Here is a 26,874-nt window from a genome sequence, read left to right as displayed (position 1 = left end):
AACATAATTGTTAGCAAAATGCTTATTTATTGCTCTTCAGTATGTTTTGTATTTCTTTTGAGAATGATGAGACATTCCTGGGCATTGATATTATTTATGGTGGGAAAATGATACATTTTATTTTAAGATCATGAAATCATAAAAGAAGTTCAAAAGTCAATAGCCACCTTTATGCTCTTCAATTTGCATTCCATTTTTAAGCCTGTATTCCTTTTTAAATTTAGCAGTACTAACAAAATTCTTAATTCCAGGTTCACCTTTAGTGACCAAAACTGTTGAGCATAATAAGAGAAAAGTATGTTCCCTTTTGTTTCCATGGGTGATGCACGGATTGGTATATTATGCTTAAGCATGCAACACATGTCATTAACTGTAAAGACTTTGAATGTTTATGAGAGTCTGTAAAAAAACAACAACAACAACAAAAACCCAAAGCAGACTAATATTTCTATAGCCTCTGTTGCAGAGTGAGTGTCACAGTCTTCTCTTTCCATATCTCATGGTGATGAAACTACATCTCAATGTGAAGGACCAAGAAGCACAAATTTTATATTGTTTCGATTTCCACAGAGGTTCTTAAAGAGATTCAATGTTGTGCTGAGAGGACAAGTCACATAATCTCCTGGGTTTTCATACATAAAATGGGGGAAGAAAAATAATTGTAAAACTTTAATGTTGTACTGTTTCACATTGATACAATGTTTTGTTTCTTTATTGCAGTCTTAAATTTCTTTCTATAACAAGTTCTTGGTTGTACAGCAATTTCAGTGGTTTGGAAGCATTTACATGCTGAAAAGGCAGGTAGACAACTTTTCAGTAAGTCTGTGTGTGCCTAATATGTGCTTGTAATTTCAGAGCAGTAAAGGGATTCCTAAGAGTGCTTGTCTGTCTTCTGCAAAGGACTGGCAGAATGAGAGTAAAGTTTACTTATTTCTGCTGTCTTTTTCCTACAGTATGTTTTGTAGAAAGTTAGATATGTTACAAATATGAGATATAAAATGTAGATTTCAGTCAATAAAATAACACCTACAAAGCAATATATTTACAGAGAAGTACACAGTATGGAATGTATATTGCCGTATAACTTTTTGGAATGATGATATGGCTTCACTGAATCTTCCTCCTCAGTTTTTCTTACACAAATACTGAAAAATATTAGGCAGTTAATCAGAGTAACTGATTATTCAGTAATGAGAATCAAGGCACTTGCATTTGTAAACAAGGAATCCCTGATATACTCAACTGTCATAAAAAGTAGTTGATTTCTAGTTCTGAACTGATGTTTTGTCTGGAGTGAAGAGCACGTGTACATCATGGTTGGTGGGTTTTCTCCCTGTTTTGCAAAGAAGTATTCATTACACTTCATGTTGTGGGAAAAGACTAGCTAGTGGATTCATTTCCCTGTGTGTGTTAGAAAAAAGAAGAGGTTTACGATCCTGGAAAGTGATCAAGGCAAGTACTATGACTACTGTTATGAAACCAGTTGCATGCAATTTTTTAAAAACAAGTATTTCAGATGCCTTTCTAGAAAGGCTGGTCTAATGGTCCAGTTGGTGGAGCTTGGGCCACTCAAGAGACAACTGAGTTGTTTTATTCTGTGAGGTGTATTCTGCCCTCGTTGAAGTCAACAGGAACATGATCAGAGAACTATATTCATAAACATAGATTTTTCAAACCATCTGAAATACAAAGGGTAATTATATGGCATTACATATAAAGGCTTCTTTGTGTTATATGCTTGTTCTATGTTTCAGAGGGACAAATATATACAAGAATTGTGGGTGTGTCAAAGCACCAAAACTGGTTCAGACAGGTAGAAGCATTTCAAGTGGTGTCTTTTGCACCATTAATAATTTTGAGTTTGTCTCAATATTTCTGCATCAATATTATGAATCCTGTTTTCAGGGATTTATTACTCTTATAAAAGCATCAGGCTGAAATTTGGCTCATCAGACAAATTGCTCTTTCATTCTTTTTCTATTAAAAGAATTTTATGCTGTCAGTGATAGCTGTCTGATACTGGAAATGCTTCTGCAACTTGAAATTTTTTTCTTGTTGTTCATGAAGCAGTTGGTGGTGGTTAAAAGAATTAAGATTCATAGGTTTCCTTTCTGCTGCACTGATGGAGAACTTTGCAATTGAGATCTAAAAGTTAAGAAATACAGGCTTAAGCCCTGTAACACCACTGATAAGATGTATTAATCTCCACGTTTTAAAATTGGGAAACTGGTTTATGAGGTTTTGCTAGAGTCATGTAGTGACAGAACAGAAATAGATTCTGTTAGTTGCAATTTTTAAGACATGGAATATCAAATACAATAATTATTTTATCTGCTAATTTAGTTGTGGCTGTCAACCTAAATTTAGTATGATATTTATTAATAGGTGAGTACAAGTTGTTCTATGTGCTAATCTTTGTCTATTTGAGTATTTGTTTATCATGGTTGAACTTTACGCAATTTAAAGAGCTGTCATTCAGTAGATTTTTTAAATCTTTAAGTTGTATCCTTTGATACAGCTATGTTGGAGGGAGAGAGGAAATGAGCAATTTTATTAATTTCAACCAAACTGAAAAGGCTTGAAATAATTGCTTTAATCATTAAGTTTTGCTTTAGTCATAGGTTATCTTTTAAATACTGTTGTAATCCATTTTAACTATAGTTTGAATTGTTACCAGCAGCTAAAAATGTCTGTGTATGAATTTAGGTTTACAAGTGTTTTGTATAAGTACTTTGCAAATACTTTTGTGCTGATTTATTTAAAGAATTATTTAATGTCAGTTCAATATGTCAAAATGAAGCAGAAGACAGTGGAAATTATATTATACTCTATCCACTTGAGCAATGGCATGCATCAAATTCACTTAACATTAAAATTAAGTAGACTTTCAGTGATGAGACTGAAGTGTCATTCTCTTCTTGCCTTCATTGGCAAGTAAGCATTCAGGCCTTTAGATGTAAATGGCAACTCAAGCTGTTGTGGTATCAGGTTGATCAAACCAAACCTGAATTTTGGAATGGCTTCAGTTCTTTCTGTCTTCCTCTTACCTTCCTTCCTACCCTGTGCATGATCCAGCATTCTATGAAAGAAACTTATTTATGAAATTTTGTTACAATATCAACTATCCAATACACAGGCATTGGTATTGCCTGTGCTGAGTTGCCTGTTACCAGTGTCTGGATTGCTGATAGCTTCAGTATCAGCTCTGGCAAGATTGCAAAACCTGTCATGATTGCTTCTGCATTAGCCAAGTTTTCTCTACACAGAGCTCAACCCTTAGCACCAGAGGTCTGATTGATTAGTGCCACAGTATTTCTTGCTCTTCTGAAGACAATGGCTTTCATCTTCTTCCTTACCTGCTCTGAACTGTGCTGGAACCTTCTAAGCCCCCACTATGTCAATGAGAGCAAGACCTTCCTTTTATGAAGTTTGTTTACTTAATCTGAGTGGAAAGCATATTAAGGCATCTTGGCTTTCAGAAGTAGTACTGGGAGGGTATGTTGATCATACCTACAACATCCTTTGCAATGTCCTTGGAATTTCCATATGCCTGAAGAAGCTCTACATTGTCCCAAGATCTGTTTTCTGCTTGTAGACTCAGAACTAAATGAATTGTTGTCTTTCAGACAGAACAACACTGTAGGTTCCAAAGCAGATCAGTCTTACTCATGCCTACCTTATCATTGGTAGTGGTGTCAGAAGTTTGTTGTCATTCAGGTTGAGTGTTTTGGGGTTTTTTTTCCTTAAATAATTAATGAGGATAACTAAGTTTTCTCAGTACACAGCTGGGTACCCTCAGGCCACATATCATTAGGTTTCCAGGTGCTGAAATATGGAAGATACTTAAGTTTCCTGGTTAAAAAAAAAAAAAGTTAGGTCTTGATCAAATATTATGGCAAACAGAAGTTTTTCACAGCTTCAAAATATATGAAGTGGCATCATTTATAACATAAGTGAAATTGAAGGATCAGTATTTACTTTATTGGCGGTATCCACTAATAAGGGATCATGTCAAAGTTGGCAAATACCTGCTAAACTTCTTTGTTAGAATAATATTGCATCTCAGTTCTGGTGAGGATTGTTACATCCTAAGTTAGTTTAATTAAATCCAACTTTGTTAAGTGGGAATTAATGCAGGGATATATATTCACAAACTGCCTAAGGCTCATAAAAATATGAGTCCAGTCTAGTGAGCAGACACCAAGTAACTACAACATTGCTTAAGCTTGCTCTGGTTACTGAACTAGGTTTGTGCCAGCACCTGTTTAAAGCTCAAGTTTTTGATTCCATTACCGAAGTTCCCTGGAGAATTACAGTAAAGAAAAAGGATCTCCTATGGGACATTGCATTAACAATAATTTCACTATGTTAGATGAAAGAACAGTGTTTAGATTACTGGGAATGTACGTATTCTTCTAAGAATAAACCTTTTTTTAGCTGGAAGAGTTGATCATGAGCATCACAGAATACACGAAAAATATTTGTAAGAGCCAGTGCATTATGTCACTTATCTACCACGTCACAACAGCAAGTTGTGGTCCCATTCATTGTCCTGGATGCATTTTATCTACAATTTATTTAATGAAAATATGATAGAACAAGAATGACATTACTTCATATTTCATAGGAAATTAATGGAAAATTCATGGACTATACCTGTAAATGAACTTCTGTAGCATGAAGACTCAAGGGAGTATTTCCTCTTATTTGCCTGTTTCAAAATCTAATCTGATATAGTATCTGTGATCTTCAAAGGAAACGCATGTTTCTGTGTTCTTGCCAATTAGTTCACCAGTGCTTTTTGGATAGTCAAGTTAGCAGGTCACAAAGTATGGGCATTTAGAGAAAGGTCTCTTCACGTAAGCATAGTGAAACTGAAGTGTTTCTCACTTCAGTTTGAAGAAGAAGGATTAAAGAAAGGATATTATTCATGTTAATGGACAGTATACTGAAATATTTTGTTTGAACTGAAACAAAAGATTATGTAAAGTGTAGCACCTTTTGCTACAGTCTGGTAGTGCTTGTTTTAAGTGGGTGGATGTTCACTGACATAAGTAGGTATGAGATAAAGTTTTCAATAGCATCATCTTAGTTTTCTTCAACAAGCAGTAAGAGAAGACCTCACTTGCTTTTTTCAAGGAGTACACTATAGCCTGATGAAAGTTAGAAATGTCTGTGTCTGCTCTTTTTTGTTTCTCCTTCCCCTAGTAGCTGTCCAGTTTTTCTGTTTCCAAAAGTAATTTCAATTAAGGAGGAATAATCTAAATTCTGATCTCTGCCACATGAGTGCAGTTTTTGCAGACTTTGAACCTTTACAGTTCAGACTTACCTCCTGTTTTGTTTTTAACCTTCCAATAAATTAAGGCAACATTTTTTCTTAAGCTGTTTTCTCAGAAAGTGAATGGGTGACTTTTTCTGAGGAGCTATACAAACAACGGTCATTTCACCATCAGTCTTGAGCCTCCACTTTCTAGGCTTACTGAACCTTAACTACAGGTTATCGTGGACTTGCTGCAAGTAAGTGCTGCAAGTAAGTGCTGCAAGTCATAGTCATCTCTGCCATCTATCTGCCTGTACAACAAGATAGACTTCCATTTTTCCTTCTCAAGAATGGCTTTTCAATTGGAAACAACAGCCTCTGGTAAGAGTGAAGTGCTGCTGACATCCTCTGAACACATTTCTGTGAAGAAATTCTTCATACATTTTTACGTCAAGGGTTTACGTACCGTATTTCAGAATTTCAGGTGAACCACATTGTTAATTTAGCTGTAATATGAGCTTGGTTTCCTAGGGAAATGAGGCATCAGTGATTATATTGCCTGAGCTTGTCCGTTCTGTTCTCCCCTTTTCTCAAATAACTGTACCTTGCATATTAGTATGTTCCAGAGAGAAACTGGCTATGGCAAAGAATCCCCTTCAGTTAGTTCCTTTCCTTGTTCTAAAATAATTTGTTGTGAGAGCTATAAAAATGAGTTAATTACAATACAAAGCAAACAAACATTAGGAGAAGAATTGAGATGTTTAGTTTTGTCTCTGAACTTTCCTGGTGTCTTTATACATCTGCCTTCCAGATAGTAAAAACTTATAAAAGGGACTGCTCCTCTTTTAACAATACAGCATCAAACATGTGGTTGCCACAAAACCAGTTATTACAGTGCAACTAATAATTATAGTAATCTTGTGAATATTAAAGTTTTAATATAAAGCATCTTGGAAACCAATTTCATAGATACGAAAATACCTGCAGAGAATATTTCTTAATTAATCCTTGATTAATGCAGTGGGGTTTACACTGCTCTCAGAATGAATGAAATAAAAGTTTTTTGGGAAGAAAATAAATACAAATCTATAGGTGCTGACTAGTCCTAGTGGAAATGGATATCTGTTCTATATTTATTAAAAACAAACAAAACGGCCATTTACCATAAGCACATCTGTTTGGACACAGGGGTCCCTTAAGACAAACTAGTGTCATGTAAGTGCAGTTGTTCTGAGTAAAAACCAACATAGGTATGTTTAAGCAACCAGCTTATATTTCAGGCTGAAGGGACACAAGCAATTGAAGCTTCTGTTCCCAGACAGATCACATATGCCATGGAAATAAAATAAAAAATAAAACCACACAAACCAAACAAAAAACCTTTATGAAGTCCTTCAGTTTAGGATAGTGAGGAATTGAATGTGGAGGAAGACAAAAGGAAATGGCATAATTTTTTTAGAGAGGAGAAGGAAAATACTGGAAGTTTCTTTTTATAAAGTATAAATATTGCCATTGATAAAATTGGGAGACTGTTACAGCCCAGCTGAAAAGCAGTTTCAGAAGTAGACCTGTTGGAAAACTGGAAGACTCTAGAAGTTTTTCATATTGATTGAATTAGACTATAGGGGCTAAAAAGCATGTGCTCACATGGAACCGGATCGGTGGTTATTTCCAAAGAATATTTAACAATTTCTGTTTAATATTACTCAAAGAGTTTGGGGACCTATCAAGAGAACTGAAGGCTTGATCTAGACAGAGCTTCCTGGACATTGCTGTGGTGCCAAGTATAAGTAAAAGGAGGAATAGTTTCTCTTGCGGACCAGGCAGTTAACAATGCTGTATGGAGAGAGAAGAGTCTCGAGCTCATAGTTAATGAGAAGTTCTTGTTCATGAATAACTGTCTGGGCTGAAAGGTCAGAGTTGGCATGACTGTAGTGTGGATCCCAAATGAAGCAACAAAAAAATGAGAGGATAGACGGATCTTCACTTCTGTTTCATTTAAGCTAATTACTGCAGTGACCATCTGGTAACTAGATTGTAACTTCTTTTAAAAGAATTTGTATGCATACATATTTGTATGTGCACCTGCATATGCCATGCGTATATCTAAGGAGCTTATCATTGTCATGATAACATTGTGCAAAGGAAGGTGAAGATTAATAAATTGGCATATCTTCTCTTGAAATACTGTCTTTTAATGTACTTGGCTGTGGGGCACTTTACCATGGGTTGCAGTCAACTGCTATTTCTTGAATTGTTTGAAACTAATCTACGCAAAATGCTATAAATTTTATTGTAGCAAACAGCTATACTTTTGAAAGAAGTACCTAGTCGAAGTAAAACTGAGGGTCCGTTCCCAGCATATGTAACTCTGTGTAGCTGTATTTAGATTGTAGAATGAAACCAGTCTGAGTTGAGGTTGTATTTCTAGTTAAACTGATTTGTTTTCCTGGATTTACTGTTTTCAGTGATGCTAGGATTACAGTGATATTTATTGGATGTAAAGCCTAGGTATGTATTGACTGTAACCAGAATTTGTAACAGTTTTTGAAATAAATTATTAAATTGACCATTTGTCCTTGCTTTTACAAATATCAGTGCAAATACAGATAGATTTATTTGAACAAGTCAGGTCTGTTATAATTTTCACTTAAACTTGAGTTGTTATATTGCTAATGAACTGCACGTAACAGAAACATATGGCTACTGATGCTTTGCTAACAGAATTTTTATTTTAATCCCATGGCTATATAGTCTGCAGAACTGTAAATTTAATACAAAGAAAGATCTGTTCTCTGCATAGCTGTAAAATAAAACTAAGATGGTGTTGGATTTCAGTGTTGTGCCTAGCAGTTCCTTTAATTGTGATGATAAAAAAAATACTCACTCCATGGATAGCTCCTAAATTTTTTGTTGAAATACACAGCCTATTTCTGTTACTACATTCACAGTTTTACTTGCTTAATTTTCATATTCCCTAATACTTTACAAGACCTTACATTAGCACTGTTTCTGGGATTCCCAATGTGGTGATGTTTCGTTGTATGCTATTTCAGTTATGACTCTTTAGATCTTAAAAAGAACATACTGCCACTAGTTAGTGGTTTTGTTTAATGTATTCAGTCTTAATTAGGGTGGGCTTTTAGACAGATTTATCTCATGGCTAAAACTTGAACTATGTTTATGGTTAAAGCAGTGTTTCTCAACATTTTTATTTGAAGCTAGATGTGATATCTAGCTTAAAATGTTTTCATCGACCCTTCTCATTCCATAATAATTTTTTCTGTTTTGAAAGCAGTAGAAATTGACATATTGGGTGGTTGTGGGGGTTGGGGCAGAATGTACGTGTAGGTGGTTTTCTTCTGTGACGACTGTGGAGGTGCAGCATACAAAGTGAAAACAGTGGGCCAAAATTTCAACTTTTCTTAATATTCAGAAAATAGCATGATAGGATAGGCTTCTAACATTATATTTGTACCCCAGAAGTAAAAGATGAGACACATTTTATTTCTAGATAAACACTATAAATTGCAAAACCAAGAATTTTGCACATGAGATATCAAGATGGTAGAAGCAATTTTACATGGGCTTGCAAAAAGCGAGTTGCTGATGGTGGAAATTGACCTGAATTTGGCAATTTTAGAGAATTCCCAGAATGCATGTGACTTGAATCTACCCTCTCCCTCGATCCTTAAAATGCTATTTACTACAATTTTGTCACTGGTAAACACAACTATTTTCAAAGTGTCTTCTTAGTAGAAAAGGCTCTATGGTTTTGGACTTGCAGCTTGCTAATGTACATAGGATTTTAAATGTTGCTATTTAACATCATTGGTTTTGATCTGTTTTTATACGATGACAAGAACTGGCTTCTTGGTTTTTTAGTTGGCAGTTACTTTGGTTTTCTTATGCTATTTTATTTTTAAAGTGATTTGCAAATCTGCACTTTTATTAAGCTCTCTTTAAAATTCTTAATATTTTGTCCCCAAAGAAGTGTCATAGTGGGTCCCACTATAGGCGTACATATATGATACAAATGAAGGACTACATTGTTTTGAAACTGATGCCAGTAGGGGAACTGAGGTTCATGAAGAAGTAGGAAGTAGAAGAGTAGCCATTGTGTTGTCAGTCCACTCCAACGGTTCATAACAGGAGGGTGGAACCCAGTGAATAACTGTCCAGCAAATCCTATCAGTTGTGACGTTTGAACATCAAGCTTGCATTATTTCAGGAAACTTCTGAAAAGAATGTAGTCTTTAATTTCTTAAAAAGAAAAAAAGAAGGGAAAATAAAACTATCGAATGCTCTCTCCTATACAACAGGGTAAGAAAGTTCCAGTTCAAACTCTGTTGTTATGATCCAAGTCTTGCTTGTGTGTGATGACATCATACTCTTTGCCAAAGAACATACTGCTCAGTTTTATGGATAGAAAGCTGAATATCTGACTTAGAGCAGAGGGTAATCATCTCTGTTGATTTGTGCATGCTGGGATGCTGTGCTGAAGCTGTTGAGCATATGCAAGTGATTTGGGGCATTGTGAGAGTATTAAAAGTTGGATTAGATTTACAGAAAATTATCCCTTGAACCTTTGAACAGATGATATGAAAGTGTCAGGAAGGACTTTGAAAATTCAAGGGCAGTATCAATATTAGTGGCCTTTGAACCCATATCTTTTTCATTAAAACACAGCTCCAGATGCTGTGAAAGAGGTTAACAATACTTCTCCAAATCCTTCATCCCAGGTTGGTGATGGATGCACTGAAGGAACAGATAGGGGAAGAGATCTGGTGATCTTTTCTGAGTCAGTCATCAGGGAAATCTCAGTGATGGAATCAGTCTTTCGTCTGGAAGTATGTGATGTTTTATTCTAGTAACTAGCACTTTAATTCATTGGGACCACATCTGAGCTGGACACCCTGTGTTTCAGACACTGTCTTGGGCAAGGTAAACAAAAACAGATGAGTCAACCTGAACCTGAGTAGTATGCTGAAGTACAAGAGTTACTGTCTCACCTGTCTTACTATAAGTTCCAGAGACCTCTCTTGACAGAGAATGTCACAGAATGTGACTTTTTTATTATATATAGAACAGAGACTATCCCTGTGAATTTTTCTTCACATTATGCAGCTGATTTACATACCAGTACAGGTGTGAACTCTGAAAGACCAATGTAATAATCATTTTTTACTAATACAGCTTTTATCCCTCATTCCAGTGTCCTGCTTAACACCTGTAGCAGGATCCACCTTCACACAAATGCAAGGAAAAAAAGCTGTGTTTCTCTTCTTACTGGAAGAACTTTTTTTTTTTCCCCCACAAGATTGGGTTCTTACTCTTTGTGACATCTGTATACATGCACACTTGTGTGCGTAATTACACCAAGCACATTGTTTGCTGGAATGATGAATGTTTGTAAATAGGGCTCAAGGGGACAGGATGCTCCAACTTGCATATTCTTTGTACAAAGCAGAAAATGCCCCACACAGACACACCCTTTCAAAATCCTGCAGACATAAATGTAATAGTGGGACAAAGGGGTAATGGAATTCTCTCAAAAAGAAATATAAATATTATACACTTGAAACAGGAGTGCATAATAAACAGTTTGTGAATCAAAAGTGCTGTGGACTTTAATAAGAAACATTCCTGTCATTCTCAGGAAACAGCAGTTGACTAAACTCAGTTAATACTTTTAATATTTGCACCTTCTTTTAAAAGAAAGTATTTCATATTTTTAAATCAGGTCAGCAATACTAAGCTGCAATGGTGAAAGAACACTGAGCAAGTGTAATTGCACTTGTTTTTACCTTACACTTTGATTATTCACTTTTTCATCTGTGAAATCTTGGTACTTCCTGGTTCACTGAAGATCTGTCTCAGAATATGGCTTTACTCTGGCATTCTTGTTGTGACCCATGTAATCTATAGTATTTCTGATTCTGCAGAGATATTCACTGAACCAGGAACACAGAAGAATATGTGGAGATCGGGGGGGGAAAAGCTTTTATTAAGAAGTTGGATTGATTTAAAAAATAAACACTTACGCTGACTTCCAACCACAACATGGTTACAGAAATACTTACAGATGTCTCTCTCACTCACAGTATTTTAACTTTTACTCTTTTTTTTCTTGTGTGATTTATTAATTGTATCAATGAACCATTTCATTATCTTTAAAAAAACATTCTCATTAGTGTCATGCTGTCCTTCTAAGACTTAGGTTTGTACCTAGGATACTTGCACAAATACATTATAGTCTTCCCAAATATAATTGTTACCTCTGAATCTTCTTTCAGTCATGAGCCCTGTATACTAATCTATTATGGTTTTGGCAATTTACTTATATAAAATATAAATATCTGTGTATAGAAAAGCTGTATTTGGTGAGTAGAAGGTTGGCTTGATAGGAAAATGATTTTATTTCAAACTGTATTAGTGATCTGTTGGAACTTTAGTTAAGTATTTGGGCATTTATTAACAGATCTTGTTTTCCGCTGGACATGAGAACTGCTCTTTGGCCTCTGCAATGACATTACTATTTTTAAAGAGATGGGAAATCAGTAAAATGGGGGAGAAGAATGCAAATACTGCTTTCTGAATAAATTAAAGTCCAGTCATCTGAAGAGGTGACTGGAGAGATTCGAGTCTCAGTGAAATCCTTTTCAGGGATTTGAATTCCAAGTTGCATGTGTCCCCAAATCTTTATCTGGGAAAGCGAGCTTAAAAACATAGGGCTTGTGTTAAAAAATGGATCATAACTACGTGTTGAGGAATCAGCTTGATAGCTTTGGGAGATTTATAGAGAAAGAAACTACATGGATGTGACCTTTCATAAGTCATATAAATGGAAAGTATTTTGTGGTTATACTTCTATTTGCTTGTTTCCGAGAGCATTGGGAGTATATTTTTACATTTGGAAATATTGTAAATCCACTTCATATTGTTTTAAGTAATTCGGACTATATGCATATTATAAAAAAAAAGTTGTCTTGTCTCATGGTCTCTGAACATGAGGGTCCTTTAAAGGCTGGGTATTCATCTACATTTTTAGTTCCTAGTACAGTTCTTCTCAGTATTCAAAGTGTAAAAAGTAGATAGCAATGCAAAGGTAAGTGTGAAATATCTTTTAGTGACTGTTAGCAAGGAAATATCTTGGCATGTGGCAAGGTAATACAGAGAGCGCCTGAACCCTGACAGCACTAGAATTAATTATATCACTACATAAATCTTGAATCTCCATTACTGATCATTTCAAATGAAAATTCTAAATAGAGAACATCTAAAACACTGGTGAAAACAAGTCTTCCATGCACTGAAGACACATACACAAACACACGTAAATACGTACAACTGAATGTAGTGTTCGCCCAGAATCAGCATGTTTGTCACTAATATGCGAAGCCTAGATGAACTAATTAAAGTGCCTCCTCCTTCACTTTCTCTGCCTTGCTGTCCCCAAATGGTTCCTCATTTAGGATGCTGGTGTTATTAATCCAAATATTAATTTTAATACTACTTGTCCTTTGCTTGCTGTTGCCATAACTTTCTAACATGACTTTTTAAGGCACTCAGAGCGTATTTACCATACATACAACCTTTTTGTAAAAAAGTTAATCATTGTTTGCAACTAAGCTTTAAATAGTCATTTATGTAGGATATGTGCTTATAAGGAAACATTTAAATTTTCAGTCTTATGATTTCAACTGGATTCTCACAGTGTTGCTCAGGTTGTGCTGTCCTTTATTCCGCCAGTAGCACCACTGATGGAAAGTACCTTACTGCAATATTTGTTGGTAGGAGAAATAAGATCTGGATTTTTGAGAACTGTTTTTGTGGTGCTCTTGATTTAAAGGTGAAAAGTTGTTTGTCAAGACACGGCAACATTGGCGTGGTCTGGGTGGGTGCAACTGCTGCTCACTGTTGAAGAACAGGCAGGGTGACCTATACCAACTAAGCTTTGAAGTCTCTGAACATTTTGTGCATCCCATTATCAGTTGGTGATGGCAGAGATAGGTGATTGCTTTGACTGAGGTTTTAGGAAAGATATGGTGGTGTTGGAATCTCTTTCCTGCCTATAAAACTTCATCAGATTAATAGGGGCATCTCAGATTAATGTACTTTTTTAATGGTAAAACTGTAGTGTTTTAACAAAATTTATCTGCTCTCCTTTAGAAATTAGGATAGAAGTAAACAAAACAAAAATTAAGCAGCACTCTGTAGTGTTGGATAAATTGGGGTCCTAGGAAACAAAAGCACTTTTCTGTGAATGTATGGAAGAAACAAGTCTGAGAATACCTCCCTGCAATCTAGTTTCCTAATATTGTTTCTCCCTGTTTTGTGTTATTTTTTCTAGTTTGTTGCAGAGACATTCCAAATTATGTAAACTTTGGTTTTAATCTTATTTTAATCTGATGTGATACCTGATATTAGAGCAAGTAGAGCTAATACACTTGGACTTAAGTTTCATTGAACAAATTGAAATTTAAGATCATGAGCATCTTACATATCAGTCTTTTTTAAAAATATAAAATATCCCGTACTGTCGTGTCATTAAAACATAGCTAATAAATACAGTTTTTCAGTGAGGGCTTAGAAAGATTCAGTCAGTATGATGGAACGATCTTCTCTTGCAAATGTACTTTGTATCTCTTGTTTCTACATAATCATTTTGTATACATTTTAGCTCACTTGGAATCAGTCAGAAATATTAATTTTAGACTGCACCTAATATTAATTTTAGACTGTGCCACACCTAGATTATTTATTTCAAATTTGAGTCCCAAACTTACCAAATCATGGGTTTGACCTTTGAAGAAATCAGCCTCATTTTCTTAGATTGTGTTTTTCAGACTTAAGCGAACAGTATTGCTGTGGTAAAAGTGTCACCCCAACTTTTTCTGCTGTCAAATTAACTTTTATCTACTTAAATGACATTAATCTTGAAAGTTGTGTATCTAACATGTATTTTCATGGACAAGAATGTTATTCTTTCTTCTTAACCATTTGTCTTTTCCCATGCTTTTCCTACCAGCATTCTTTACCTAACTCTGATAGTAACTCATTGTGAAAGTAGTGGTAAATTACCATGACCATAATAAAAGAAAATGGCATAGGCAAAACAGGTCTCAAGTTTATATTTGCAAGTCTGAAAACAAAACAAAACCCTGGGTTGTTACTCACACTTAAAGAAAACAGTGTTTGTTTTCATGTTCAATTATTGATGCCCGAAGATATACTTGGAGGTCTTGCTGATACTTTTTTAATGCTTAGTAGATATTTATTTAAATTTGTTTTAATGAAGAAAACTCAGTATCTTGTCCTATAAGTAAGCTTTTCAGATTCTGCAAAGTTGTTCCCAGACTACGATTTTCACCTAACTTTTAAAGCAGGAATTACACTGGGCTCAAACGCACTCTTTGCCCAGACTGAGGCGAGTGTTTTGCTGCGTTACCTTGGGACAGGGGCTGTGTTTGGAACACTGTGATGCTGTGGGCAGTGCACACAAGGTAACTGCCTTTGTTTTCATTAAAGATCCTGTTTAAAGAATCCGTACTCCTTGATCAGACCTGGTGGGTTTCCTGGAAGACAGAAGAAAGAATTTCCTGGAATAATTATATATTCTCCCTAGAGTGAAGCAGATTTCTCAGTCTCATTTGCCACTTCACATTCCCTAGCCTGCTTTCTCCTAGTTTTATTATTTTTAAAAAACACATTACATGTAGAAAAAGGTTGGGAGAACATGTAACTGCTTGTATGAAAGCTGGCTAGTGAAAGTGCTATGCAGTAAGGGTACAAGTTGCTTGTGCTTTATTTGACAGTTGCTCTTCAAGTTATTGCATGCTGTCATTTGGAGGAAAAAGGCCAAACTTTGCTAACCTTTGTGATGCAAGTAGCTCATTAGTACTAGTGAAGTAAATAGTGTGTGTATTCTTCTCTGCTGCAATTCACATTTCAGCTTTAAAAACAAATTCTGTTGTGCACTTCTCTGATCAGTTGTTAATAAGTTTTGTTCCATTACAGGTATGTATCATGCAAAATTACATGGGTTAAGTTTGACCCCAAGATAAATTACCTTTCTGAATGCATGTTATTCTCATACATTTCCTCTGGAGACCTTTTTTCTCCAGAAAGGATCCTGAAATATAAATTTCACAGTCAACTTCTGTGAAGCTGACTGACTTGGTAGGGCTGAGAGGTACCACATTCAAGTAAGTGTCTGTTAAAAGACTTCCACTTATCATAAGCTGGCTGCAGATGCTAAGATCAATGCTGACTCAGTCCTCCATGTTCTCATCCATATTCTGTCTTTCTATTCCACTTTCCTCCCCGCCCCCCATCACATCACAGAAGTTGTAAATTGCATTTATCCTTTGCTTATATTGTTTTAAACAATCCCTTCCCCTCCCTGTTTGCTGGAGGTTTCCATCCCCTCGATTACAGTCATACCACAAAGACAATTGAGCAGTAGTGAGAGCTGAGAGGTCAGAAACCTCCCAGAAGAGGTAGGAATGATCAGCTGGGACTGGAAATCTCCTGAAGCAGATTTGTCCTGACCATACAGTTTGGAGGCTTCTGCAACATCAGTTGTCTGCGTGGCCTCTCCTTACCCAAAGGAACATCCAGTAGGTTGAACAACTTGTATGCTCTTCCTTACCTCACTTTTATCCCCAAACCAGTTGCTGTTTAAGCTTATGGTACAAACTTAACAGCCCTACCAGAAGTCCTGCTCCCTTGTCTAATTTCCTACCATCCCCTAGGCCAGAAGCTGCTTGTCCTCCCCAAAGCATGCCAATACTCTTCCTGCACATCGTTTCCCATCCTTTCTACCAAATCCTAAGTTTCTTTTCTTCTCATTCTTGCTTTACAGTTAATCGCGCTAAACCAGATTCCTTATACCAGGTCCTTGGTTTATGCATTGGCCCATTGCACACTCTTTCCTCCCAACCTCATCCCCCCTGCCTCCCACGTCTTCCACTTCCATGGAAAGGCAGGTCTTGCCGCTGCCTGGAATAAGCCTGCAGTCACTTACTGCTTTATCCATTGCTATTTGGTGCAGGGAATTGCACTTGCATGCCAAATACAGAAATACCTCCTCTTGAAAGAATACTCTAATCAGAGGTTGCAAGGTGATTCTTTGTTGATAAGTAAGAAAAGGTAATAACTGATTTTCCAGATTCTGCATCTTTAAGGAAAAGGAACTGTAATGTACAACTTGGTTGGACTCCAGGCACAAAAGGAAATGGGTTATAGCAGTTGTGACTGTGCAGAGCAGATGTTTTGGTTGGACTGGCTATCGACCATCTGACTCATAATAAATTGTCAGTTCCAGTAAATTCCCAGTTTTCAATTACAGTAGGTAGGATACGAGAAAACAATACCATTTGGATGGTGTATTTAAAGCGGTTTTGATGATAATTTTCATAAACAACTCATACTAACTTTGTAAAAAGATTAAGTATCTTGCAAAGGGAGCAGCTGTAAACATTGAAGCATGCATTTGAATGTAAATGTAGATTGATATGAATGAACACTAACAAATGGTTGTTTAGGCAGTGCCGACACAATTAGAAGTAGGATTTTAAGTTTTAGTTTGGAGTCTTGTGATACCTGAAGTCTTTTCCTGAAGTTTTTTGGGAAAAAAAATTTCTAAATGCCTTCAAACTTCCGTTTTCATCTGTTCTGTGCTGCATTTGTATTTTCACGTGGTCTCTTGTTCTTGAGCTTCAAAAATACATACTTAATTAATGAACCTTTCATCTGCACTGGCTAAGTAGACAAAGGGTAAATTAGAATAAAATACCATGAGCTTTTTCTTTATGCTTTTCTTTGTGAAAAGTTTTATTTATTCTTATAAGTTGTTGCTAGAAGGTCTCTGCAATAGAAAAAAGTCTATGGGTTGAAAATCTTTACTTTTTATTTTGTTCCTTTCTCACCACACTGCTTTACTATGTATATTTTGCATTTCCACAGCACTTTGGAGGTTTAGTCAAGGATCAGTCCACATTGTGCATAGTATTCTGTAAACATAGGAAACCGCTTGCAGTTCTTGAGAAAGAAAACTATTTATTTTCAGTGTTAAATGGTGTAACCATTTTTTTTCCTGTTTGATTTGAATGGACATTTTCTGAAATGAGGAAAAGGTTATTTAAAACAAAAACCAAACATGATAGCAAGATGGCAGAAAGACACCATGAAAATCTATGCTGGATCTTTTACATTGCAGTGTGCTAGAGGTTTGGGGTTTTTTTTTACTATCAAGCATAAGACTGTTGTGGAAAAAAATAATAGGTGTGCATTGTCACATGCTTAACTAATGATTTCAACCATTTTTACAAACATTCAGTTTTTAAACCTCAAAATTCCTGTGGCCCAGGATGTGTTCTCTGTTCAGTGGAAGTTCATTTTAATAATACCTTCTGTAGAGTGTTGTGTGGAAAAAGTTCTGTGAGTATAAAATGGTACTTTAATGTGGCAGTTCTAACCTTGGATGCTAATGTTTATGGAAAATTCCCATTCTTAATTTTTACAAAATTAGTTTTTTTCTTAAATATAAAATAAATTTTTAAAATAAAATCCTCTAACATTGTGTTATGAGTTAAATACAAATTATGAGAAGGAACATGGCTACTTAAAAAATGTGTTGTGACTTTAGTTCAACAGCCTCTTTTTTTCCTAAAAGGGAATAATATTGCTAAAGCAATTGGATGTCACTCTCTCTTTTGAAGCCAACTGAAAAATAAAAATAGAGGTGATTTTTGCATTGCTGTTCTGTTTAAATCTGGCCTGTTCTTTGAGAGAAATACGCATGCAGAAATGGGAAAGGGGAAGACACTGCCTGAGCAGAGTTTGATAAGAAGCATTAAAACAACCCTTGCCTTTGGACGCTTTGGTGTAATGGAAGGATCTCGGCCCCTGTTCTGGGGAAATGTCATTGCCTGGTAATACAAGGATCCATCATCTTACCTAGTCACTAACAGGTTTGTAGAGATGACCAGGAGAGAGATCACTGAAGGAGTTAAGTTGTGACTGGCACAGACAACATCAAAAAGGTCTATTAGTTGAAAAGCTTTCCACAGTTTATCTGTAAGAGGTGGTTTTGGTTTAGTTTTATAAACAGCAGTTGTAACAAACATACTAGGGTTGAATGCAGTTCTACCAAGCAGATTCTTGCATAAATAGAAGTAACAAAGTCTGAAAGGAATGAACAGTATGGTGTCAGATACAAGGGACTTTGTCATAAATCTGTGTAAATCTGCAGCCACCCGAGGAATAAGGTTGAGCAGCTTCATGGTGTACTGCACTGCATCTTTTAAAACCTACAGGAATGCTGGTTTTGGGGGTCTTTTTTAAGTTACAGTTTTCATTTCTCAGGGCCAAAAATATGCATCCATGTGAAAAGTGGTAGTTATAGAAGAAAGCGAATTTCTTTACTCAAATTTGCATTGGACAGTAGCTGTATGAACATAATGCAGTGCTGTGCTGGCCACAGTAGTTGCCGTAGTGTTTGTTGTGTGTTATTTTTGTAAATGAAAAAAAAAAATCACATCTCAGTTTATTGCTCTTACTACACGCATCAGCTTATTGCAGTTTAACATGCAAAGATACCATGATGATTTATGTCGTTGTGTGGTTTGTTTTTTTTTTTTTACCTGGCATGAGTCTTCATATTAAAGCAGCCACTAGTGAGTGTAGAAAATACAATGTAATATTACTGTATGGGTTAATGGATGCTGTAGTGGTGTTCACCTAATCTGTTTTGGGTTGTTATTTTTTTTCTTCCTTGTTTTGCTTTTCTTTGATCAGTAAGCACTTGGATGGTATTCTAGAAACTGGTCTTATGTGTGGTGTCAATCTGTGTGTGCACATCAACTTAAGCACTAATACTAAATGCAAGATGAAATATGTTTGGTTTTGTCCATGTAGCTTGTAAAATGCATGTAGGTTCTATTCTGTAAAAAACCAAATTATTTGAAAAGAATTAGAAACAAAAGAACACGGTCTCGGAAGAACTGTATACCTACACTACTGAACGTATTATATGTACTTGTCATCTCTTGAAGAATGCCCATTAAAATAAAACCTTTTAAATCATTAGCATTACTACTTAATCTGTCTTAATAGTTCCTTTTGTTTGATTGACAATTAGCAAATTAATGGGAAAAAGCTAGTTGATGCCATACTCCGCTTCACGAGTGAAAGCTGTTCCTTATTTAATTTTTTTCCTTAATGATGGAAACATATTAAATACTGGGGAAAAAGTTGGGGGAAGATTGCCCTCTTGGGTATTTTTTGTTGTTGTTTGTCTTGTTGAAAAAGGTTTTGTAATCTGTGCTGGTGGTTCTACTGTAGACGATAGTCCCACTCAGAAACGTAACGCTGAAGGGAACATTGTGGGTCATGAGATCCTGTCTGTTGCTGTTACAGGCAACCATGCCATATAATCCCATCCATAAACTGATCATACCCCAACAGGACAGCAGCTAGTTTTTGTCCTCACCATTTGTATGGAGTGTTGTCCTGCAACTTCAGGTTAAAACTGTGTTCTGATTTCTAGCCATAGTGTGCTCATGAAGCCATAATGTGCTTGTGACCATTTTATAGGCATTTCCAAGAGTACACTTTTCTTTCAGCTGTCAGAAATGAGCTGCACACCAAGGCAGAATTTGAGAAGAGTCAGCTCTGTCTCAGTTTTCGTTGAAGACAATTAGGCTTTTAAGACCCATTCTTCCCTGCAGTTTATCACTAAGTTTCATGGCATGTTTTGTTCTGCATGTTAATAGCTGGTATGCAGCTAGTCTCTCTGGATGTTGACAGTTTCAGTCCTGCCAAAGCTTCAAATGGCACAAGGCAGTCTTCCTGAAACCACTCAGGAGTCGCTTTTTTTTTTCTCCCCAGATAGGGCAGGGTCTCCTAACAATGTTTAAGTGGTTTGCATGTTCCTTCCTCACAGCTGCTTGTGGGACAGAGCATACCAGGGCAATACCAGGCCTGTTTTTCAATGGTTACGCTTTAGATTCCCCACTTAAGCATCTACTAAATAAATTGGTGTTTGACTTAGTTATCTGTAAGCTTATAAGTATTCAGTTTGTTATTTGCCATTTTATATTTATTATTTTTTACGTACAGGATGTGAATGAAGATCCTGGAGAAGATGTTGCACTTCTCTCCGTTAGTTTTGAGGATGCGGAAGCTACTCAGGTTTTTCCTAAGCTGTACCTCTCCCCACGTATTGAACAGTGAGTGAGACAGGTTTTTTTTCTGGTGTTTTGATTCTACTTCATCTCTGAACTTTACAATTTTTTCCTGATATATGTGAGAAATGTTGGCTAGGTGATAACATGCTATTGCTTTAAATTGCCTACAGTCATAGTGATTACTGCAAGCATGTCTGCGGTAGAGAAATGACAGATCTTCTTTTGGCTAGTTCTGTCTCTATGCCTGGACCTCGTATGAAGAAAAGTCATCACTGGCTACATGTGGTATTCTTGTAGCATCATAATCTATGAAAACTATGCTGTGTTTTCCTGTGGCAGTATATTTTTGAGTGCCTCCTACAGTACAGCATACTGATAGCTTTTTTGGGGGGGGAATCTTTAATTTCTTTTGGGAAGGTAAGTTCACTGCATATACATAACACATTTGAATAAAGTATTGTTGTAGAAGCTAAAGGGCTTTATTAATTGTTTTTTAGGAATTTGCAGCTTTAGTAAGTTACTTTTTTCAGGAGAATATCTGAATATTTCATTTTAAGATTGTTGAGCCGTACTGATCTGTTTACCAGTTGGCAAACAGATTTGCTGAGAAACAAATTTCTGCTCCTAAAATGGAAGGGTGAGGATTAGAAATCAGTCTGCTTTCATGAAATTTGTCTTCTTCCATTTCTGGAATTAAGAATGTCTTAATGCTCCTCCTTCCTTTCAGTATCTCAGTCTTGTAATGTCTGCTTCAAAAAATTAACTACATTAGACTGTTCAGGTATACAACAGTCAAACTGCTCTAGCATTCTTTCAGTGATGCTTTGTTTTTCTGGGTAATACTGCAGTGGCTTTCCTCTGAACTGGTGATGACACTTCTGGGTAGAGAAGAAAGGATGGGAAATACTGACTACCACAGTTTTATAATAACTCAGTGATAAAGTTTGTGTGAGTGAAGGAACATGGTATCTTGACATTTTTCTCAGCAGGGCATTGGTCTGGATAAAGTATTGGATGCAATTAAAAAAACAAAACCCAAGATTTGATTTAGATAAAGGCATAAGGCATCCCAGATATTTTACTTAAGAAAATGTAGGTTGCACATGCACGTGCAAACACACACACAATATTTTTAGCAGCTTTTACATTTTCATATTTTTTATCAATTCACTACTTTTTGTCAACATTAGCTGAGGGAATAATTGTAGTCAAACATGTAATTATCCTTGCATGTTCCAAAGGATTCTTATGCTCAGCTGCTGTTAAAAGCAAATGGGCTGTCATTAGTTTCCATTGTATTTTCAGCTCTAGTCACATGTTGATTAAGTGTATTTCAGGCCACCCAGGTAGTCTGTCTAAATGACTCATGTGCTAAAGAATACATTGGTTATTTTCCCCCTTTCAATAGTATCTTTAGAAAGATGTTAACCTTTTGATACCAAGCATAATAGCAATATGAAGGAACACTTTGTCTTCCTAAAAGTATTGCATTTTCTGTCAGTGCCCTAGAGAATATCTGATTTTAGATGTATGTTGTAGAGCAATATAGCAGAAAGATATTTGAGTGGTGTTAGTACATATCTGACATGTGGCATATTTATGGCTTTGTCATTTATAGCATGTTAAAATCATGCCAGTAAACCCTGGAGTTCCATGCCACACCTTTGTCATGTTATCTCTGTATCGAAGTTGAGATACTTAACTTGTCTAACTCAGTCTGTGCTCATGCATTTGTATGGTATTCATCATAGTATCTAGATACTGGTAATCGATAATACCAGAGTTGTGTGTGAGCTGTTGCACCTTACTTTATTCTACTGGCTACATTTTATGTGCCATGGAAAAATGTATGGGTACATTTTCAGTGTTTGTTTGCGCTTTAATAACAGAGATGCAGTTGTCTCTTGTTCTTTCCCAAAACCAGTCTCTGCTCTGTTTAGCAGGGGCTGACAGTCTAGATATTTAACTTTCCAGTGTTTGGGAACTGAAGCAACAACGCATACTTCTTTATACTTTTTGCCAAAAATACAAAAAGCCTCAAGAAGCCCTGAGGATTAGTTTAATGACTTTGAGGCCATGGCATGTTACATTTGAATTGTGTTCTGCTTATAAAAGTTCTTTCCTGCTGCTAACAGTAATTGCATCTACAAAAACCATGTAAGCAAATCACTAGTGTATTTTTTTAATGCAGCAGATTTTGAGGTGGAGTAAGTACTAGTTGACAGTTCCCAAGTACTCAACAAAACAGGAAAAATACCAAATTCCCACAATTATTTTGCTAATACTAAACTCGGTTCACCTTAGGAAGAACAAGCAAACAGGAACAGCATTTTTCCTGACGTATGAAAAAACATTTTCAGATACAAATGTTACAGCTTTGTAGAGAAATAAGAGCAAAGGGCCTATTTGTGTAATAGGAGTTATCTCCTGCTTTCCCAAGAGGTTTCATTGCTTTTGTGCTCTACCATATAAACATGCATTCCCATATTGCACTTTCTAAAAATGATACATACCCACAGATCTTGTCAGCGAATTTGAGCCCTAGCAATATGAATATAGTGGTTTTGCTTTGAAGGGTTATTGTAAAGCATATTTGCTCTATTTTGAGGTGGATGTAAACGTAATACTAGTAAGACTTTGACTGCTCTTTGTGATAGACTCTGGAAGAGAGATTTGCAAAATGAGGGAAATGTCCACTTCTTATGGTTTGGGGCCAAGACGTTAGTACATTGGTTGGCTTGAAAAAGCTCACGTATTAAAGCAGGGGGTAAAAATGCTGCAGAGAAGTGCTGTGGCTCATTGGAGTCAATATCGGTGTTCCATTGACTTGTGTGGTGTGGTGTCTGGCTGCAAGAGTGTCCAGTCCAGTTCTTAGAGTGAAAAAACAATCCCACCCTTAGGGATGAGGAGCATTTGTGTTAGTTCATAAAAATCTCAGCAATAATTATTCATAATTATACCTGGTTTAATTCTTTCATTAAAATTTGATAATTTAAAAACATTCCCTAAAATACTAATTGTTCAAAACACATTAGCAACAATTTCTAGTTAATGTTTTCTTAATCTGAAATCAATCACTTAAAAAAGCTTTCATTTTATAATTTTAAGAATTGTTCTTATTCTTCACTGATGCACTGCATCAATAAGCAGATAGATGCCAGTAACAGTTGTTTTTAATTATTTCAAAAATTAGATTAAGTTAAAATGAAACGTGGGGTATTTATGATATGTGTTTTGTTTAAAAACTATCATCATAACTGTAGTATCATAAAAACAAGTTTCTGCACACTTCTGGAGGAGGTGATAACCTGGGAAACCCTGTAGACAGACCACCCAACTTGAGAGGATGGTGCTAGTCAGCATCTGTGAGTGTGTGTCCCCGGCTCATCCTTCTCCTCGTGAGATGGGCTGCAGGATGCTTTTCATCCCCCACTGATGGCTGCTGTGCTTTGGGGAGAGGGTCAGAGAGCTGAGCAGTGTCAGTACCTGAGGCCTCTCACTTGCTCATCCACCTGACCATCTCCTGCTGCTAAGTAGGCACAGACATATTCTGAGGCTTCTTCTGCACAATGAGGAGCTGCTGGGATATTTATTTACCCCTTATGTCTCTGCATTTCCATGCATTATTCATAATGTCTCTAAACCTGTCAGTAGAAAGCATCTTGCTTGCTCAAAATTACCTTTCTAGTGAAAGTGTACTAGATACTCATATGGAAAGGAAATTTGTAATAAAAGTATCCATCATATCTTTGGTTTCCATTTATTAAAAGTCACTAGTCTCTAAATCCCAGGAGTCAGTGCGAGATTGAACAGCTAATTTCTATATTAATGCTTAAAATGTGTGTCAGCGTAGTACACATGAATGTGGATCAGAAGTGGGTTTTTAAAAAAGAAAAAAATTAATGTATGTTTGTGGTTTCTTTTTTCTTTCATGAGTTGTTCATGCTAAAGAAAATAAAAATGGGTTTGTCTTGGTTCGCATTTTAAGAAAAAAAGATACAAAGGTAGAAACACTGTTGCTCAGTGAATGCTGTGTTCCCTGGATTCAGGCGAATAATCCTGCAATAAACAGTGTTGTCCTGGAGGGCTTCTTTCTGATAAATATGTGGATGTGAATATGCTAAGAAAACCAGCTGTCAGTAGAACTTGTTTTGCTTAAATGGATCAGGCTCCATGCTTTGGGGACTGAAATGGTCATTTTTTACTGGTCTGGGAGCTGTGCCAGAGGGTTCTTCATGACTGAGGGTGGTATGCAGAGTTCGGTGACTGCATTTAACCTTCCCATACAGACAGGGGAGAGTAACAAGAACCTGGTCTGAACTCTTAGGCTTTGAATGTTTCTGTATGTTTTTCACTGATGGGGAAAAAAAAAAAAAAAGAAGAGAAAATTAAACACATGTATTTGCTCTAAGGTGTTTCTTATCTTTTACCTGTCCTTTCTGTTAGGAGCTGAAGGAGGAAAACTGTAGCATATTATCCATTTACTGCCAGGTACCACCTCTCACTACGTTTGAGATGCAGGGGTGCTGTGAAGGGCTTCACCTTTAAAGTTGGTATGCCATACTGCTGAGTGCACATCACCGGTTGAAGCCTGCTGTTTCAGAATGGTTATGAATACACGGGCTCTAAATGAGTGGTCATGTTTAGGCCTTTTTATATGTTTGTCTTTGTAGAAGACAGAAGTAAGAAGGTCTTCTATTTGGCATATAACAATGTGCTTATTCATCTGAGTTGATGATTTCAGTAGAGAATTGTTAGTAGACAGCCAAGACAGTCCACGACCTCTTCAAATCCCAGAGCATTTTTGCAGACATGGGAAGCAGGAATTACTGTAGCTTTGCAGGGCTTTCTCTTCAATTAAGCCTAGTTTGGTCATGCCTCTACGCAATGCCTGGCCAGTGAGTCAGTGATACCTCCTGCTTGTTGTATGTGCTGTGTCCCCATCATCCAAATCTTCTGAAACTGTAGGCAGTACTGTAACCAGATTTCCAGTCTAGCTCTGCTTTGCAACTCTTCCTGTGTCCTAAAAATCATCTGGTTTTCTGCAGCCACCTTTTGATGGCCTGTTGACAGCTTCAGAAGAGATCAGGGTACTCTGGGATTGACATTCAAAACAGATTGACTTGTACTTCTGTCCCGGGCGTTCAACTGTACTGGCTGTTCCTTTTTTTTCTGAAGCTGATACAGAACAATTAGTGAAAATAGTTGTAGAAGAACTAAGATTATGTGTCCATTATCTAAATGGTGCTTTATTGCTGGATATGTTGATACTGTCCTTAAATGGTTCAGTTAGTGAGATTTTTAAGATGGTTTTCTTTCAGTTAAGAGACTAAGCATTTAGACCTAATCATTGAGATATGACATACTTGACACAGTTTGGTGGGACTGATTTTGTTGCTAGGTAATGAGGTACCAGTTTCTCTGTATAGGAGATAAGGGGCATTTTTTTGTCTGACATATGCTTTGTGGCAATCCAGAGGTCAGTGTTGCCTCGAGTCTCAGAGCAAAACTTAGAGTTGAACGTTGGGGAGGGTTTGTGTCTTCCTGGAGGTTTTGTCAGGTTTCTCTCTAGAGTGTTAGCCTGTATGCTTAAGGTTCTGTAACCTGATGGTGGAAGGAGTATTTTTACATGGTGTGTCAAGTAGTGTATCCCTTAAAGGGATAGTATAGTAGAGGTGTATAGAAAATTGAATTAATAAGAAATTACAAAAGAAAAGGGAAACGCGATTCAAGACAGCCCTCTCCAACTCCCTTCCTTTAACGTACTTCTGACTAGAGTGGAATGGTCTACAGAAATTTCACTAGTTTTAAACACGTTTGTTTCCTTTAGATACAAACCTTTCCATTAAGGTGTTGCATTTTTTCACTTGTGTACGTATAGTTTATTTCAAGCTACCCTAATTAAACATACAATTCTGTTTCATGTTATGTTGTCATGTACTGTGAGTATACCATGTTTCATTGTAATAATCCCTGTTTCAACATAGGCATTTCTAAGTACCGTTGTAAAGCTGTACTCTTCTAAAATATCCTCCTCAGCATTTTTACTGTGGTATCACTGCTTCTAGATATGTTTACCCTCCTACAAAGAGTGATAATGAAGCAAAAAGGGAACAAAGTAATTTTTCTTTAGGACATCAGACAGTATTATTCATAAAAGTGTTCTTGGTTCTTTACTGTTGCCCATATGTTTAGACTTGTATCTTTGTAGAGTGAGATTGTCAGAAGCACTTTTAATTAGTCAAAACTAATTCTGGCAATGACATTGAAAACTACTATCATCTCAGTTGCTAGCTAGGCCAGTATTTAGTACTTTTGAAATCTTTCCCTGTATTTGCAATAGGGATTTTTTTTATTATTACTTTCTTAGATTGTGTTTACTTTGCTACTGAAATTAATTTTAGTTTTGCAAAACCTCTT

General features: G+C 36.4%; 1 protein-coding gene across 2 annotated transcripts in view; it reads left to right on the top strand.

The window, feature by feature from the left end:
* BABAM2 (BRISC and BRCA1 A complex member 2) overlaps positions 1-26,874 on the top strand; it is a 179,944-nt gene that overhangs the window by 76,021 nt on the left and 77,049 nt on the right. For both annotated transcript variants that reach the window (XM_069800335.1, XM_069800336.1), the window contains exon 7: positions 20,387-20,496. In XM_069800335.1, the coding sequence (XP_069656436.1) occupies positions 20,387-20,496 (110 nt within the window). The remainder of the gene's footprint in view (positions 1-20,386; positions 20,497-26,874) is intronic.

This window comes from Haliaeetus albicilla, chromosome 13 (assembly GCF_947461875.1).
Source record: "Haliaeetus albicilla chromosome 13, bHalAlb1.1, whole genome shotgun sequence".
Lineage (NCBI taxonomy): Eukaryota > Metazoa > Chordata > Aves > Accipitriformes > Accipitridae > Haliaeetus > Haliaeetus albicilla.
Note: the sequence above shows the minus strand (reverse complement) of the source record. Positions and strands in the feature narration are given on the sequence as shown.